This window comes from Octopus bimaculoides, chromosome 28 (genome assembly GCF_046866305.1).
Source record: "Octopus bimaculoides isolate indiv1 chromosome 28, ASM4686630v1, whole genome shotgun sequence".
Taxonomy (NCBI): domain Eukaryota; kingdom Metazoa; phylum Mollusca; class Cephalopoda; order Octopoda; family Octopodidae; genus Octopus; species Octopus bimaculoides.
The window spans coordinates 6,334,925-6,354,372 of NC_142955.1; the positions used below are offsets into that span (position 1 = coordinate 6,334,925).

Below are 19,448 nucleotides of genomic sequence, written 5' to 3' on the forward strand. Positions count from 1 at the left end.
ATTGTATGCAGGTGTAGATGTTAATATTTCCCAGTGTAGGTTAAAGTTTATACCCTTATCTTTGAGATCCCATATGTAGCTACTTAATCCGGTAGAATTTCTTCTATTCCTGTTCCTAAATGTATAATTGTGATAATTAAGTCTTTGTTTCATACTATTTTTAGTTGCACCCACGTATACCCTATTATATAAATATATAAACAGCCTTCAAAACACAACGAATAACGTTGGTGCCAGTGACCATGTACGTATGTGAATATCTGTGTATACATATGTGTATGTGTGTACGTATGTGTGAAGGGATATATATATATATATATATATATATATATATATATATATATATATATATATATATATATGTATATTCCCCCTCAAATGTGGTGGCAGTGACTATTGACATACATCTGGACACACACATGTACTCACATATATATATATGCTTTTGAATCCTTTGATATCCAAGTATGGTTATGCACACAGACACAGACATGTGTATTGGAGTGTCTATAACTATTTGTATGACCTTATATACTGTTTGTAGGCTTTTTTATGTGCCTTATATTTTTATATTTTCATTTTTCATTTATTTATTTTATTTTTACTGTATTCTTATATTTATTTCTATTTTATTTTTATTTTTATTTTTTACTTTATATTTGTGTTGAATTTTTGTGAATCTCTGAAGAGGCCTAGCGAATCATGCATGTACCCCCATTTCAGCATTTCATCTGCTAATTACTCTGGCAGGAACTATTCGAATAGAATGGGGCATGCCAACGCTAGGCCGAAACAGCTGTAAGCTTCTGTTTATTCTCAAATTCCTAATGTACTTTATATTTGTAACCTTGGTTGTTAATATAACATGGTATGTCATAAGCATTTGTATATTGTGGTTTTTGTCATTTTAGTTACTAAATAAATAAATTAATTCAACGGAATACACTGTCTGAAAGTTGATGGGTACCGCATATTCTCCTCCATTTTCTAATTGCTATATAAATTTAGGGTAAAATAACCCCCCCCCTTTTTACCCGCACCCACTTATTACACTTGGTATAACACTAGTGTAACAATAATTGGGTACCCTCCCAGCAGTATATTGGATAGATACTATCCCTTAGTGGGTTGAATCCTCGACCCCTAACTCTCTTGCGTTATATATATATATATATATATATATATATATATATATATATATAAAGGTTACGAAGGGTAATGGAGTCAACCGAACCCTGAAGATACAGGTAATACCAAGTAAGTGCTGTATACCAACTAGTTTTGCCCGATGTGGTTGCAACATGAGTGGGGAATATAACATGGGTTGTGTATTAGCGTGTGTATATATATAAAAGAATGAAATAAAGAGACCAATAGCATAAGTAAATTTAGTTGTAAGACACTCTACATAAAATATAAATTTACTGATACCATTGGCCTCTTTATCTCATTCTTTTATTTATATATATATATATATATAATGAAAATAAGACAAGGTAGAAAATGCTAAAATAATTTTATCATGAAATTTTAGATCTGGTTTCCATTTTTTAAACTTTTTCAACTGAAAGAAACAATAAAAGAAACAATTAAATTGGAGAAAAAAGAAATTAAGTGAAATGTTTTGTAAATATTTCCATAGACTTCAAATAGGTAAATATTTCTTCAAATAGTCTGCCCCTCTCTCTCATTCTTTCTTTGTGAATGCTTAGTAGGTAGGTAGTAGTAAATCTGAAGGAATAGTTTTATGAGTACAAAGAATTGCTGGTTTAAGCAGGAGCAGTCAAGAGAGGAGAAGATAAAGAAGAAGAAGAAGAAGAAGAAAGAGGAGAAGGAGAAGAAGAAGAAGAAGAAGAAGAAGAAGAAGAAGATGAAAAAGGAAGAGAAGTAAGAGTCGGGAAAGAAGAGGAAGGAGAAAAAAGAAAAGAAAAATACAGGAGTGGGGTAGATTGTTCATGGAATCTTCTTTAATGGTCAAATGACCTAAATGTGACTTGTTGTGGTCGTAGCAGTAGTGGTTGGAATTGTTCTAAATTCTTGTAGTAGTTTCATCTGAGGTGGAAACATTCAAAATAGGTTTATATTTTGCGATAAAATATGCTTCTTTGCTAATGTGCTGTCCCTGAAAAATTCTAAAGTTGGGTTGTTCATTAGTGGCTCAAATATCGATGTGCTCGCTTAATCCTATTTTTCTGTATTCTTGTATTTTAATCTGGGATCTATGTACTATCATCCTCTGGCATAGACTATTTTTAGTTTGGCCAATATATTGTTCTTGACACCCTGAACAAGTTAATACATATATTAGGTTTTCCAAAGCACATCTGAAGTTGCTTTCCACTGTAAAACGTTGACCCTGTTTGAAAGAGAATCCCAATCCCTCAATTAGGTTGACACATACACCACAGTTAGGTCTTCTGCATTTTTTCACAGTGGGTTTCAATGTTGTTGCTGAGTGTACTTGGGCCTGTGTTAGAAGACTTTTCATTGACTTGGGCTGTCTTTTGCTCTTTATGATGGTGTGCGTTTGGAGGATTTGGTCCATTCTATGGTCCCTTTTTAGTAAAGGGATGTTCTGGAAGATGGTGTTGAAGGCCTCTTGTTTAGGGGGTTATGTATGGGTATGTATGGTAGGGCTTTTGGTTGTAAATTCTTCTTTAGTTTGGAGTGTCTGAGTTCGTGGATGTTGAGTTGTAGGGTACGTTGAAAGCCTATATCAATTGGTGATGGTGGGTAGTTCCTGCTGATAAGTGTATCCTTTAGCTCATGTAGTCATGTGTCTCTGGTGCTTCTATCAGATAATATGTCAGGTTGTAATGGATATTCATCCTAGTATGCCTGGGGTGGCATGAGTTGAACAGTTGATATTTCTTGGAGTGCATGGGCTTATAGTATATGTCTGTTTCTATTTTGTTATTCGATTTCTTAATGAGGATGTTGAGGAATGGAAGCTGTTGGTGGCTATATTCCATCATAAATTGAATGTTTATGTCAAGTTCATTCAGAAGTGCTTGAAATTCTTCAAGTCTCTATACTTTCATGCCTAAAAATGAAACAGTCATCTAGATCTCTTTTCCAGTTATTTTCTATGTATAGGGAGAATGAGTTTTCTGTTTTTTTTTAGTACCTTACTTAAAGATTGATTTCTAGGTACCCCATGACTAGGTTAGCAAAGGAGTGGGGGGGGGGCATTCACGTGCCCATCACAGTCCCCAATTTCTGTCAATAGAAGTTGTCATTAAATATGAAGAAGTTTTTCTCCAAGATAAATTTTAGCCCTTCTATTATGAATTCATTTTTGATGTGATGTGGGAGTTCATTGAAGTAATTCTCTAGCAGGAATTGGATTGCCCCCACCTCTCTCTCTCTCTCTCTCTGTATATATATATATATATATATATAATTATATAATTAAATGAGGTAGCTAGTTAGCAGGTTTCACCAAAAAGTAAAACAATAATTGTCATCAAATATGACTGAGGGTATTAGAACACCTATACTGCTAGAAATAAGAGCTGAAGAGCTCTGTTACTGCTGTAAGCATACATAAATTGTATACATACATGCTGGCAGTGACTGTAAATGACCGGAAAGTGGTAACTGTGATACACACACACACACACACACACACACACATATATATATATATATATATATATATATATATATATATATATATATATATATATATATATATATATATATATATATATATAGACAGATAGTCAGATAGACAGACAGATAGATAAATGGATTTATATACATGCACACATGTGTGTGTGTGTGTGTATACACACACACACACACACACACACACACACATATATATATATATATAACACATATGGGTTTAAAGGTTCACTACAGCTGTTTCAGGTATCTTTTTTATTGATGATTAGATTGATTACAACAATTACATCATGAAAAGACTGTTTTCATCAGGTGATTAAAATAATGAGAAAAAAATTACATGTAGAACAATCCTCTTTGTTAGCCATCATCAAAGAGATGAGCCATCTCTTTGAAGATGGCTAACAGAAAGGATGATCTTACATCATGGAATTTTTCTCTCCTAACTAAATTTTAATCACCTGATGAAAAAAGTGTTTTCATGATATTGTAATCGAACAATTCATCCAAAACAGCTGTAGTGGACATTTAAACTCATTTGTATTCCTCTTTTATGCAAACATCATACCTGGAACCTTCCCAAGCTGGGTCTAGAAATTGCATCAGGTCATGAACCTACATGTATGTATATGTATATATGGAGATATGTATGTATAGGTTATGTATATTTATGCGCTAATCTCAACACTTTCCTGGTGTCCTTGATCCTAACAAATCCAACAACTGATTAATCATATATATATATATATATATATATATATATATATATATTAGAAGGTTTGGAGGTGATGTACAGGTATTCATCATCATCATCATCATCGTCGTTTAACGTCCGCTTTCCATGCTAGCATGGGTTGGACGATTTGACTGAGGACTGGTGGACCAGGAGGCGACACCAGGCTTCAATCTGATTTGGCAGAGTTTCTACAGCTTGATGCCCTTCCTAACGCCTAGCACTTGCATCTACTCTAATAGATTCTTCAGATTTGAAGAATCTATTAGAGTAGATATATGATTTATGAAAACATGTGACATATTAATAAAAATCTGTAAATGTACAACCATCCAGATCTCTGAATACCTTATTATTTTTTCTAATATATATATATATATACATATATGTATACTTATATGTATTTAATTATATATATATATATATATATATATATATATATATATATATATATATGCAGGGTTATTCAAAAAGAATGAACTGACTTCACTACCCAATATGTTAATAAAAGAAATTAATAGAAAACCCCAGCTAAGTTACAAGTATTTACTCACAATCAACTTCTCTTTCCTGTTTTACAAGTGTTCAATGTGGCCACCACCTGTAACACAGGCAACATTAATGATATAAGAGAATACCTCCCAGATGCGTATCAGCATATCACGATCCACTGAGTTGATCGCTGTTATTCAATGTTTAAGGGTATCGAGGTTAGTGGGTAGCGGTGGAGTTTTCTAAGTTTTGAATGGCTGCCACAGGAGCACTGTAGTCGCAACATTCTTCCAGCAACTTTCAGTTGTGTGTTTACACTCAGAATGGTGGGTCCTCAACAAAAAGCATTCCGCGTTCTCAAGTTTGTGAAAACAAATTCGGTAGTCATGGTGCAGCGTGCTTTTTGAAGTTAATTCAACATTAATCCATCCTCTCCTAAGAACACTCAGTGGTGGTTTCAACAGTTTCAAGAGGGTGGGTGCTTGTGTAAAGGAAGAAGTCCAGGACGACCACGAGTTTCAGAGAAACAAGTGGTGAGAATCCATGCTGCATTTGAGAGGAGCCTGCGGAAGTCCACAAACTGAGCTAGCCATGAGCCTGTGATCCCTCAATCCACTATCTGGTGTGTGCTAAGAAGAAGAGGTCTACATTTGAAACCATACAGACTATGCCTCGTTCAAGCATTTACCAATGATGACAAGAGGAATCGGATGGAGATGATGGAAGACGAAACTTTCATTTCATGTTTAATTTTTGGTGATGAAGTAACTTTTCACTTGAGCGGCACAGTCAATGTGTGTATTTGGGGAATGTGCATATTTGAGGAACAAAACACGCACATGGAACAGTTGAGCATAAAAGAGATTACCCTAAGGTGAACATCTTCTGTGCTGTGTCTCAGGACAAGGTTTATAATCCCTTTTTCTTTGAAGGAAACCTCATTACAGCACAAACCTATCTCGACATGCTCCAAAACTGGCTCTTCACTTCACTGCAAGCAGATTCGCATGAATTCATTTTTCAACAAGATGGAGCACTACTCCATTGGAACCTGATGGTTTGAGCTTTTTTAAATGAAAATGTTCCCCAGCAATAGATTGGTTGGAAAGGAGCCCAAGACCTTGTTCTTTGTGGATCCCCGGACCTCACAGTGTGATTTTTTCTTGTGGGGATATGTGAAAGATCGTGTTTATGTTCCACCACTACCCACTAACTTTGATGACCTTAAACATCAAATAACAACAGAGATCAACTCAGTTGATTGTGATATGCTGATATGCATCTGGGAAGAATTCTGTTATCACATTAATGTTGCCTGTGTTACAGGTGGTGGCTACATTGACAGGAAATAAAAGTGGATTGTGAGTAAATACTTGTGACTTAGCTGAAGTTTTCCTTAATAAAATACTGGGTTCATTCTTTTTGAATAACCCTGTACATAGGTGCAGGAGTGGCTGTATGGTAAGAAGTTTGCTTACCAGCCACACGGTTCCAGGTTCAGTCCCACTGCATGGCACCTTGGGCAAGTGTCTTCTACTCTAGCCACGGGTCGACCAAAGCCTTGTGAGTAAATTTGGTTAACGATAACTGAAAGAAGCCTGTTATATATATATATGTGTGTGTGTGTGTGTGTGTGTGTGTGTGTGTGTGTGTGTGTGTGTGTGTCTGTGTTTGTCCCCCCCCACCATTGCTTGATAACTGATGCTGGTGTGTTTATGTCCCTGTAATTTAGCAGTTCAGCAAAAGTGACTGATAGAATAAGTACTAGGCTAAAAAAAAAGTCCTGAGGTCGATTTGTTTGACTAAAAGCAGTACTCCAGCATGGCTGCAGTTAACTGACTGAAACAAATAAAAGAATATTAAATATTAAAAAAATATTTAATCGGAACAAATCGTCCATATTTGTTTCATTTTTCTCTATTATGTATGTATGTGCATCTGTAGTGTTTTGGGAGGGGGTGGGGGACAATTTTCGGAAATTCCACTTAAATTCCTCTTAGCTTCCAGGAAAATGAATATTTTTTCGTGAAATTTTCTACAAATATACCTTGATGTATGTACATTTCAAGCATGTAGGAATTTTGAAGGAAACAACTGCAGGTTATTTTTGAGAAGTGTTCCCCACTCAGTGGTGTTTCGGAGCAAGTCGTCCATATTTGTTTCATTTTTCTCTATTATGTGCTTATGTGCATCCTTAGATTTCTAATGAAGCAATAGGCAGTGAAGAGAAACTGTCATAAGAAAACTTTTAACTACCTCTATTCCTTTCTCCCCTTCTCTCTACCTCTTCCTCTCTCGCTCTCTCAAACGCATACACGTGCAAGCACACAATCATTCAGTAAAATATAACTCATGTTAGTCAATGTTTTGTAAATATACCACGATTTTCACTAGGGTGTTAGGGTTAGGGTCTTAGGGTCAGGGTAAGGGTTTAGGGTTAGGGCTTAGGGCTAGGGTTACAGTTAGGGCTATGATTAGTGTTATGGTTATGGTTTTAGGGTCAGGGTTAGGGTTAGTGTTAGGGTTAGGTTTAGGGTTTTAGGCTTAGGGTTGGGTAATCGTGCGGGTGTTAATCTGAAAAATTACAGAAATGTGAAAATTACTGACCCTGCCATCTATTATAACTTTTGTAGATTATGCCTCCAAAGAGAGTTTGCTGGGGAAAGACAGCAACCGGTTTAAAATGACAGCAACAGACTGCAGCAATTCACCACATTCCAGAAGCTATTTTGAACATAATGCAAAATGGTGCATCAACATCTTCTGCCCAATCTGATAGAATTCTGGCAAAACTGTGTAGCAACAGATTGCCAGCAATTGCTTTATCACAAATTGCTGTCCTAGCTCCTGCGAAAAGGGATTACCCTGGTATGTATAATTAGGGCAGCGCAAAAAGTTGTTTTGCACAAGCATTTCTATAGCCAATTAGACGGATGAAATTTACGTACACTTAATAATGTTACGCAAAACAGCCTTCAGACTTTCCCTATTAATTTCATCATCTTTTGAATTATGAACATATTTACATCATAAAGGTTTTTTCGTTGTAAGGCTTTCTTTTTTAGTTGATTTTCAGCTAGCAAGACTTATCGTAGATGGCGTAATAAGTCACACCCGGACAAGGTCAGGTTATACTGCTAGTATATATATATATATATATATATATATGTACGAGTGTATATATATATATATATATATATATATATATATATATATATATATATATGTACGAGTGTATATATTTATGTGTGAGTGTCTTTGTGTTTGTCCACCCCCTACCATCGCTTGACAAATGATGTTGGCGTGTTTACGTCTTTGTAACTTCGCAGTTTGGCGAAAGACACCGATAAAGTAAGTACTAGGCTTATAAAGAATAAATTCTGAGGTCAGTTTGTTTGACAAAAGGTGGTGCTCCAGCATGACCAAGTAAAAAAGAGAAATAAAAATAAATAAAAATAAATATATATAGGCGTAGGAGTGGCTGTGTGGTAAGTAGCTTGATTACCAACCACATGGTCCCGGGTTCAGTCCCACTGCGTGGCATCTTGGGCAAGTGTCTTCTACTATAGCCTCGGGCCGACCAAAGCCTTGTGAGAGGATTTGGTAGACGGAAACTGAAAGAAGCCCATCATATATATGTATATATATATATATATGTGTGTGTATGTGTTTGTGTGTCTGTGTTTGTCCCCCCAACATCGCAGAAATATTTAAGAACAAAATAAGAATAGGCCACAGCCTGACATGTAACTTAGCTACCATAATAGCATCTATTAATAATAAGAAATTAGACGCATTCTATACAGCTAGAAACACCACGAACAACCAAATCAACAACCCCCCAAATAATAGAACTAACTCCAACCCTAATCCAACACCCCTTACTAGGAGGGACGCACACCGAAAAAACAATAGGGCCACACAACAACACACAGATATAGACACCCCTTACAACCTATGTGGCTGTAGAGACAGGAATAAATGTAATTTCTCCAATAGATGCAAGACAGATAATATAGTTTACCAATGTGACGTACAAACAAACAGCCACACTAAATCTTACATTGGGGCCACGAAAAACCAAATAATGAGCACCTACCTAGTTTTAAAAACAGAAATAAGGCAAATTCAACAGGGCTTAGTAGGTATATCTGGGAACTAAACAACAATAAGATAGAATATAAACTAAAGTGGCACATACTAAAAGTAGCTAATTCCTATAACCCAACTAACAGACGCTGTCAGCTCTGTTTAACCGAGTGCCTTGAGATCCTAACGGCTAAGAACGACCTATTAAACAGGAGATATGAATCTAGTCTAATCTGTCTTCACGCTACTAAATACTCATTCTCCAAGTATAATTAAATATATAATACACTACACCTCCTAAGCTAAACTAAATAAGCATAAAAGAACTTTCCCTCTAAGTATTATTAATTATAAGTAGATACGAATAAGACCAGAGTTAGCCCCCTTTTCACCTAAATTTAAGGTTGCTTCCCTGTACTAACACCGCCGGTGTTATAAATATACGACGGATCCCTCAATCATAAAATCACGTGGAGATGCATTTGATTAAAACCGGAATAATGAACTTAAATAGCACCCATCCTACATCCCCTTACAGGAAGACCAACACAACTTCAACTAAAACGTAAGGCTTTCTTTACCTATCGATATTATTACACCACCATATACATTAATATACCCACCAATCACTTCTCCTACATCTCTCGCACAACGAACTCTTAACATACTCCTCAACATTCTGATGAGATCTACCAAACCATTGGCTAGATTGAAACGTACGTAAATGACTATTACATAACATTCACAATGACTCACTACATAACCTCAACCTCCACAATGACTCATTACATAACCTCCACACAATAAAACAACGGCTAACTAGCCCAACAGAATTGCTTCTTCTTGTATTTGTTGCTCCATTCTCCACATAAATATAATTATAAACTACGGCTTAAACAATAAATTACCTGCCTCTGGATGCCCTCTACCCAAGACGGTACTCGTACAGGTGATCTCCAGGAGTGCCTCCGGATTTAAACATCCCCTGATTGCTTGGATGCTTCAGACTACCCCTGAAGGATTGAGGCAACCCTATTATTTACCTATATATATATATATATATATATATATATATATATATATATATATATATATATATATATTATATATTAAAAATAGGGAAGGCTGGTTTATGGGATTACCTTACATATCCCGTCCATAAAAATATATTTTTAAGAGGTCATGGGCCAACAGGTTTTTGGGATCTAATGATATGCCATAAAGCTAAACTCTTTATGGACGGGAAACGTAAGGTAATCCCATAAACTGGCCTTCCCTACTTTTGATATATACTGCTCTACATCTTAGAGTGTGCTTCTTTTGGATTTATGTTTTTTACAACGATATGTATATGTCTGTCTCTCTCTCTCTCTTTTACTCTTGTAAAGGCTTGGTAGTAGGTAGTAGCAGTCCTAAAAGAATATATATGCATACATACATGCATATATTTATATATATATATATATATATATATATATATATATATATATATATATGCACATACATATATGCATGTTCACATGCATATATGCACATACATATATACATGTTCACATGCATATATATAAACATACTTGCACAAATACACACATGTATTTATTTGTCTAGAGTAAAAAAGAGAGACAGAGAAAGACAGAAAAAAAAATATCCCTTGTATTTGAAAACTATTGAAATATTTAAAAATACATTTAATTTAATTTTCCCACAATTCAATTGTTTTTCATGCTTTACTCTAAGTTGAAAGAGTCACAAAGACTGAAATTGGTATTAAAATGTTCTTCATGATAAAATTATTTTAGCATTTTCTACCTTATCTTATTTTCCTTTTACATATCAACACATGTGTTCCTTTTCAACCTTCTACACACACACACACACACACGCGCGTATGTATGTATGTATTCATTCTATAGAAGCTGAAAACACTTCAGAAACACAAACTAGTTCCACATGAACAATCATCACACAGAAGCTACGTTTTGGAACTAGAAATTAGTTTATAAATGGGGCAAAGATAATTATTTTATAAGTTAACAAATAAACATTCAAAGCACATTGGACATAAAGTGATGACTTGAAAAATTAATAGAATCTGCAGAATAATACAACTGAGCATTGATGAATGAGACTAAAGATTAAAAAGAAAAGTTGAAAAGAACTAAACAACACAATTCATGTACGTACATGGTGAGGGCTACAATAAGTACAGTTTTTCTTTAATTTTTTTTTCTATCAGATAGTTTTTTTTTTTGCTGCAATCATTATAATTATTACAAGGTGATAGTGGTGGTGGTGGCAATGATGGCTGTGGTGATGATGATGACAATGATGATTATGATTGTGACCAATACGGTCTCTGTCTCAGAATTAAGATAATGTCATTGTTGGTGGGGTGATGATGATGATGATGATGATGATGGTGAATGTGATGGGGAGAAGGATATTTATAATTATATACTCACCACACATTCTGAAATATCAAAGTATATAAAATTGATCTGAATTTATTTGTTAAGAAATCTTTTGGGAATGACAGTTTTGAATTCAAATTTCCTCTGCAGTAATATCATGGAATGACTTCTACAAATAGTTGCAGTTTGCCAATGACTAGCAAGTGTATTTTAGTGACAAAAAACTGGGTGAGGCTTATTGAAAGAAGAAAGAAAGGAAGATAGATAGACAGACAAATAAAAATAGATGTGTGTGTCTGTGCAAGTATGTTTGTATATATGCATGTGAACATGTGTATATATATATAGTTTTAGGGAAAAGAACCAAGGTTCATGAACTCATCGATGAAAATCCACTGTCACATATTGAAAAATTAATAATTAAAAGCACAATAAATAAATATAATATAATACAAAGTAAATATCATAAGATAATGATAATAAAACGACTACACGTGTTTCATAACCAATTTTCAAGTAGAAAGAATATTTAAATCGATTAAAACTATCGAAAATCAATTCTATTTAAACATATAGCTAATCTTCAGGTCAAAATACAACAATAATAATAATAAAAGAATGTATATATCAACTAACAATAAATAACAAATGAATGTATATAAAAATACCTATTATATTAAGATAGAAAAATATTATTAAAAATATCAAAATTATAAACGTTTCATAATCAACCCTACGTCCATTATAATACAATCTAACAGGAATATTATATGCGATTTAAATATTCTTTCTATTTGAAAATTGGTTATGAAACACGTGTAGTCGTTTTATTATCATTATCTTATGATATTTACTTTGTATTATATTATACTTATTTATTGTGCTTTTACTTATTAATTTTTCTATATGTGACAGTGGATTTTCATCGATGATTTCATGAACCTTGGTTCTTTTCCCTAAAACTATATACATATATATATATATATTATACTGTGAAACTTAATTTTATTTTATTTTTTAATAATTTGAATTTACTTGAGTTTTTACCTGTAAATTTGGATTTTTATCCCAAATATTATTATTATTATTATTATTATTATTATTATTATTATTATTATTATTATTATTATACATATATATATAGCAATAAGAAAATGGAGGGGAATATGAGGTACTCATCAACTTGCAGATACTGTATTCCGTTGATTAATCTGTTTATTTTATAACTAAATTGACAAAAAACACAATATACAGGCACTTATGACATACCATGTTATATCAACAATTAGGATTTCAAATTTAAAGGACATTTAGCAATTGGAGAAGGGACAAAATCTTACGGCTGTTTCGGCCTAGCGTTGGCATGCCCCATTCTATCTCTATAGCTCCCGTACGCTGGAGTAATTAGTAGATGAGAATGATGTAATGGGGGTACATGCACAATTTTCTAGGCCTCTTCAGAGATTTACAAAATTCAATACAAATATAAATAAAATATAATATAAAAATATAAGGCACATAAAAAAGCCTATAAAAAGTATATAAAACCATATAAATAGTTATAAAAACTCCAATATACATGCCTATATACATTACCATATGCAGATATACATGGACACAACAACATAACTACATGAGTACATATATGTGCTCAGATGCACATACACAGATGGCTGCACGTAGTTCATATATTTGAAAAACAAGCATACTCTAAAACAGTGTTTTCCAAACTGTGCGTCACAACACATTAGTGTGTCACCAGGTATGTCGCAAACATACAGGAAACCTTTATATAAAATACCTAATACCAGTTTGTTTCAGCTCTTCTGAATCTGTTTGTTAGCATAAAAAATATGTCAATGTATGTACCTACTGGCTATCATTTCCCACTTAATGTTTGAAGGAGATCTTAAAAAAAAAAGAAAAAAGGCACAAGTAATCTTTAGTATACAATGCTCATTTTCATTGTATTTTATTCAGTGTAAAAGAATGAACATATTGCAAGTGCTACTCTCTTGTCCAAAGTAAATTGAAAATCAATTACAAATTTTCATATCCGCACTTGTTTCAGTGAGCGAAACACACTGGAATTGCTTTCAAATTGCCTAAAGTTATTGCTCACCTATACTGGTATCACCCATTACTGAGGGTGAACTAATAATTATGAGATCCCATTAAACTCATGCTACACTTGCCCCTTGTTCATCAGTCTTACAGGCTTATCCCTAGGAATCGGGTGTTCTAATTAAGTGCAATGTGCCATTTCTTATTTTATCGTGCTTAGTGCTGCTAATATTAATTACATGTTTGGTTATAATTTTATAATAAATCAGCTTAGTTTTATTCATAAATTGTAATTAAATTATCCAAAAATTAGATAAGTTCTTAATTAAGAAAAGAAAAATTGCAGAAGATGACATTTCCAATGAACAAAATTTAACAGCTGTGAAGGAAACCACTCAAACAACTGTTGAACAATCTGCCTCAGTGAGTGGGAAGGTCACAGGAAAAATTTTTAAGTCTTGTTTATACATCAAAGATTATATAAAACTGGGCTTCGTATTTTCTGGAAATGAAAATAACCCTAGTCCCCTGTGTTTAGTTTGTGGGGATATGCTTGCAAATGAAAGTATGGTACCAAACAAATTAAAGCATCATTTCAGCATTAGGCCCGGAAATTTGTCAACAAAACCAGTGAAATACTTCATTGAACTTTCAAAATCTCTAAAAAAAGCAGTCATCAATGTTCATAAAGAGAATGAAGAGATCAGACAAAGCTCAAGAGGCCAAAAACATGGGACAACATAATATTGCTGAAAGTACAATAAAGGAATCTTGTGCTATTGTTCAAACAATGTTTGGACCAGAATTTGAGATAGAAGTTAATAAAATTCTTCTGGCAGATGACACAAATGCAAGATGAATTCAAGATGTGTCTGATAACATTAAGCTGTAAATGAAGGATATTTTTCAAGATAATAACATGATATTTGCATTGCAGTTAGAAGAATCAACAGATGTCAGTAGGTTAATGACTGAACTATTGAACAATTCTTGTACTGTCTAGAACTTCCATTTAGAACTAGAGGTAAAGACAATTTTGAAGCTTTAAATTCCTTCATGGAGGAAAATAATTTGTTATGGTTAAACTGTGTAGAAATATGCACAGATGGTGCACCCTCAATGGCAGGTTTAGTAAAAGGTTTTACAACTTTAGCAAAAAAAGAGAGTACACATATTATAATTACTCATTGTTTTTGCATCATGAAGCACTAATTGCACAAAATGCTGGAAATAATTTATGAAGGGTTATAAATGAAGTGGTCAAATGATCAATTACATCAAAAGCAGACCTCTTAAATCAAGATTATTTGCTCATATTTGTAAAGAAATGGGAGCAAATTTCAAGAAACTGCTATTATGCACACAGTTTGTTATCTTTCAAAACGTTGTGTGCTTTGTCGTGTATACGAATTGAGAGAAATGATGCTTAAACTTTTTGAAGAAAATTAATAGAATGAATTCCATGATCTGATTCAAGATGAACCAAGTTAGCATATCTTTTGGACATATTTGAACATTTGAATAAAATTAGCACAGGTTTGCAGGGAAAAGCAGAAAATATCTTAACATCGGCTGATAAAATTTGTGCTATGAGAGACAACATAATTTAGAAACACAAAGTAAAAGAAAGAAATTTTGAAATGTTATCCAAAACTTGTGAGTATGAACTAAAATGTGAGATCAGCTTGTTAATTGTTGACCATTTAACATTGCTATGAGAAAAACATAATTACTATTTTCCAAATTTTGAAATCGAAAACTACAGTCGGATCATAAATCCACTTCTTGCAACTGCAATGATTGATTTTTCACTGAAAAAGAAGAACTTAGCCGAAATCAAGAATGATCAGTGTCTGTTATTGATTTATGAAGAGGGGAACTTACAGAACTTTTGGATTTGTATTTCAAAGAAGCATCCAAACCCAGCTAAAAAAGCTTTACAAATTCTTTTGCAGTTTTCTACTACATACATTTGTGAAGCATCTTTTTCAACAATGCTAAACTTAAAGACATCAAAACATGGAAACTTGAAAATGCTTAATAGTGAAATGCAAGTATCATTATCTACTATTCCACCAAAATCTCTGTTCTTCCCATCACTGAAATAGTAAGAATATTGAGTTGTATTTAATAACCAGTTGATCTAGCAAGCGGGGCCTCATATCAGTATATCAGTGAGTGGGGCCGCTGCACATTGATGCCATCGAGAGATAGGCCCTGAAATGGTGTGCATTCTCTCCTGATGACCCCATACACTTGCTGGCTTCAGGTATTCAAAGTTCTCAACTGCTAGCACTTGCATGTGCAAGTTGTTTGCAAAACATCATGCACATATTTACAGATTATTATCGATTAATGATAACTCACATTTCTCTTGAAAATGTATTTTATTTTGCTTACAAATTATATATTTATAAAATATAAATGAAAGGTTTTCTCGACGTGTTCTACTATTAAAATTAATTTGTGCATCAGCATCTTATAGCCATAGTCGATCATATTAAAATAATTAACGTTAGGTTTGCATAAAACTTAATTGGTATCTTGCTAAATTATTTATGTTTAAAAAGTGTGTCACAAACCAGAAGAGTTTGGAATACACTGCTCTAAAACATTAGAACAGGAATACATTTTTTAGGAAGTTGACTGTTATGGCTGGTCAGAGAATGACCATTGGTTTTGCACTTATGAAACACTTGCCCATATAGGTAATTCGCCAGACTCAAATGGCCAAAGCATATGACCTCTTTAGAACTGGAGGGGAGAAGATGTCTCAGTCAGTTAGTTTGGTAATAAAAAAAAAAAAATACATCCAGAATGGTTGAGTAGGTGTTACAGAAGGGATAGAGTTATCTCTCTTACATCAGTTCTTGCCATGTTGCTGACCTGGTTCTAGTCAACGAATAAGGAATTTCAAGATTATAGCAAGAAACGTAAAGGTGGTTTGCCCCACCTTTCTCTCTCAAAATTAAGACGTGTGTGAGAAGAATTTTCCTTGGATTGGTGGACAAACACTTCACACAGTCATACAGACATGGACGTCTGTTTAATATGTACAACTTAAGAGACTCTTTTAGTTCCATGCCAGCATTAAGAGAATTTTAGTGAGCACCCATATGCCATGAGGAGAGGCAGGATGCTCATATAGGGTACACAATGACTGTCTAGTGAGAGTGGGGTCCCAATGTGAAGCTGAGGACATCATAGGCTGTGGTGATGGCCAGCACAGGCAACCAGAGCAACAGCCTATGTCGGAATGACACATCCACTGACAATGGTAATTGTGATGGCAGCACATCAAGCAACAGAGACAAAACTAACATGTATGATAGTAACAGCAACACCAACATTGCAGCCGGAAATGACAGTTACACCAGCAACAATGGGATCACCAGGACCACATCCAGGAATAACAGCATTGGCAGTGACTCCAGCAAGTGACTACAGTAGCAACAACAGTGGCATCAAACCTAGAGTTAACAAAAGAAACATCAGTGATGGGAGCACATCCAGTGCACAGACACAGTAATATGTTTGTTCAAATGAGGTCCCTTTAAAGCAACATCTGAACAACCACAGGTCCTCTTTTAGGATACCAAAAAGGCCCAACATCACATCTCTGGCTAGCCATGTATGGTGCTTAAAAGAGGAAGGAATCCAATACATAATTAAACGGGAGCAAATGGTGTAAGCTTTGCTTGGTAGAGAGAGCAAGTATCCTAAAAAACTTGCTTTACCCAGGGATCTTTTCAAACTTCAGGAAAGAAAAACTAAGTCAATGCCCTCATTTAAGATGTTTCCTGCTGCAAGCTTGAAATTCCCTACATGTTGAAGAGAACCATAGCAACATCTTTGAATATCACCATGGCAAAAACTAGTGTAAGGGAGACAACCCTGTCTCACCTCTAACACCTCCTGCATGGCCATTCTGGATGTATTTTTTGTTTACAAAACTAACTGACCATGATGTCATCCTCCTTCCAGTTCTAGAGAGGTTATGTGCCTTTGGCCATTTGAGTCTGAGGAGTTGCCTATATGGCTAAGAACTTTATCGGTGTAAGACCAATGGTCATTCCTTGATTGGCCATAACAATCAACTTCCTAAAATACTTACATACATACAGATATATATATATATATATATATATATATATATATATATATATATCATCATCATCATCATCGTTTAACGTCCACTTTCCATGCTAGCATGGGTTGGACGATTTGACTGAGGACTGGTGGACCAGGAGGCAACACCAGGCTCCAATCTGATTTGGCAGAGTTTCTACAGCTGGATGCCCTTCCTAACGCCAACCACTCCGAGAGTGTAGTGGGTGTTTTACGTGCCACCGGCACGAGGGCCAGTCAGGCGGTACTGGCGACGGCCATGCTCGAAATGGTGTATTTTACATGCCACCTTCACAGGAGCCAGTCCATTGGCATTGGCAATAATCTCGCCCGAATGTCTTTTCACGTGCCACTGGCACAAGTGCCAGGGAGGCGACGTTGGTAACGATCACGCTGGTGCTATTTACGTGCCACACTGGTACAGGTGCCATCTCGATTTCGCTTTTGCTTGCCCAAACAAGTCTTTGCAAGCCGCAAGCCGAGTCTAGTGTTCCTACAAATTTGGTTCGATTCCGATTTCACTTGCCTCACCATGTCTTCGCAAGCGGAGTTTAGTGTCTAATGAAGGAATGTTACGCATATATATATATATATATATATTAAATTCAAATTACGATGAACGTAAACAAACAAACGGAGTTTGCTTTCAGAAGCTTTGAGATGTCTTAGAAAGTTAAAGAAGTGATTTTAAATTCTCAAACGCAGGATAATGCCAATAATATAGCCTGAACAGGATAAACTACACCTATTTTGCAGATTATCCTGTTCAGGCTATATTATTGGCATTATCCTGTGTTTGATATATATATATATATATATATATATATCTTTTACTCTTTTATTTGTTTCAGTCATTTGACTGTGGCCATGCTGGAGCACCATCTTTTAGTCGAGCTAATCGACCCCAGAACTTATTCTTTGTAAGCCTAGTACTTATTCTATTGGTCTCTTTAGCCGAACCGCTAAGTTACGGGGATGTAAACACACCAGCATCGGTTGTCAAGCGATGTTGGGGGGACAAACACAGACACACAAACATATACACACACACACATATATATATATATACACATATATACGATGGGCTTCTTTCAGTTTCCGTCTACCAAATCCACTCACAAGGCTTTGGTCGGCCCGAGGCTATAGTAGAAGACACTTGCCCAAGGTGCCACGCAGTGGGACTGAACTCGGAACCATGTGGTTGGTAAGCAAGCTACTTACCACACAGTCACTCCTACGCCTATATATATATATATATATATATATATATATTCTTTTACTCTTTTACTTGTTTCAGTCATTTGACTGCGGCCATGCTGGAGCACCGCCTTTAGTCGAGCAAATCAACCCCAGGACTTATTCTTTGTAAGCCTAGTACTTATTCTATCGGTCTCTTTTTTCCGAACCACTAAGTTATGGGGACGTAAACACACCAGCATCGGTTGTCAAGCAATGGTGGGGGGACAAACACAGACACACAAACACATACATATATATATATATATATATATATATATATATATATATATATATACACACATATATACGACAGGCTTCTTTCAGTTTCCGTCTACCAAATCCACTCACAAGGCTTTGGTCGGCCTGAGGCTATAGTAGAAGACACTTGCCCAAGTTGCCACGCAGTGGGACTGAACCCGGAACCATGTGGTTGGTAAGCAAGCTACTTACCACACAGCCACTCCTATATATCATCATCATCATCATCATCATTTAATGTTCGTCTTCCATGCAAACATGGTTTGACAAGAGCCAGTCAGGTAGAAGACTACCAGGAGTAGTCTTCTATCTGACTGTTTTGGTAAAGTATTTATGGTTGGATGCCGTTCCTAACACCAACCAGTCTGCAGAGTGGACTGAGTGCATTTTATGTGGCTCCAGCA

The 19,448-nt window shown here is 35.0% G+C and overlaps 1 protein-coding gene across 3 annotated transcripts in view; it reads right to left on the minus strand.

Moving 5' to 3' along the window:
- LOC106868371 (uncharacterized) overlaps positions 1–19,448 on the minus strand; it is a 192,797-nt gene that overhangs the window by 31,432 nt on the left and 141,917 nt on the right. For 2 of the 3 annotated variants that reach the window (XM_052977663.2, XM_052977661.2), the window contains exon 8: positions 11,407–11,442. The exons of the other annotated variant lie outside the window; for it this stretch is intronic. In XM_052977663.2, coding sequence (XP_052833623.1) covers positions 11,407–11,442 — 36 coding nt within the window. The remainder of the gene's footprint in view (positions 1–11,406; positions 11,443–19,448) is intronic. 3 annotated transcript variants of the gene reach the window in all.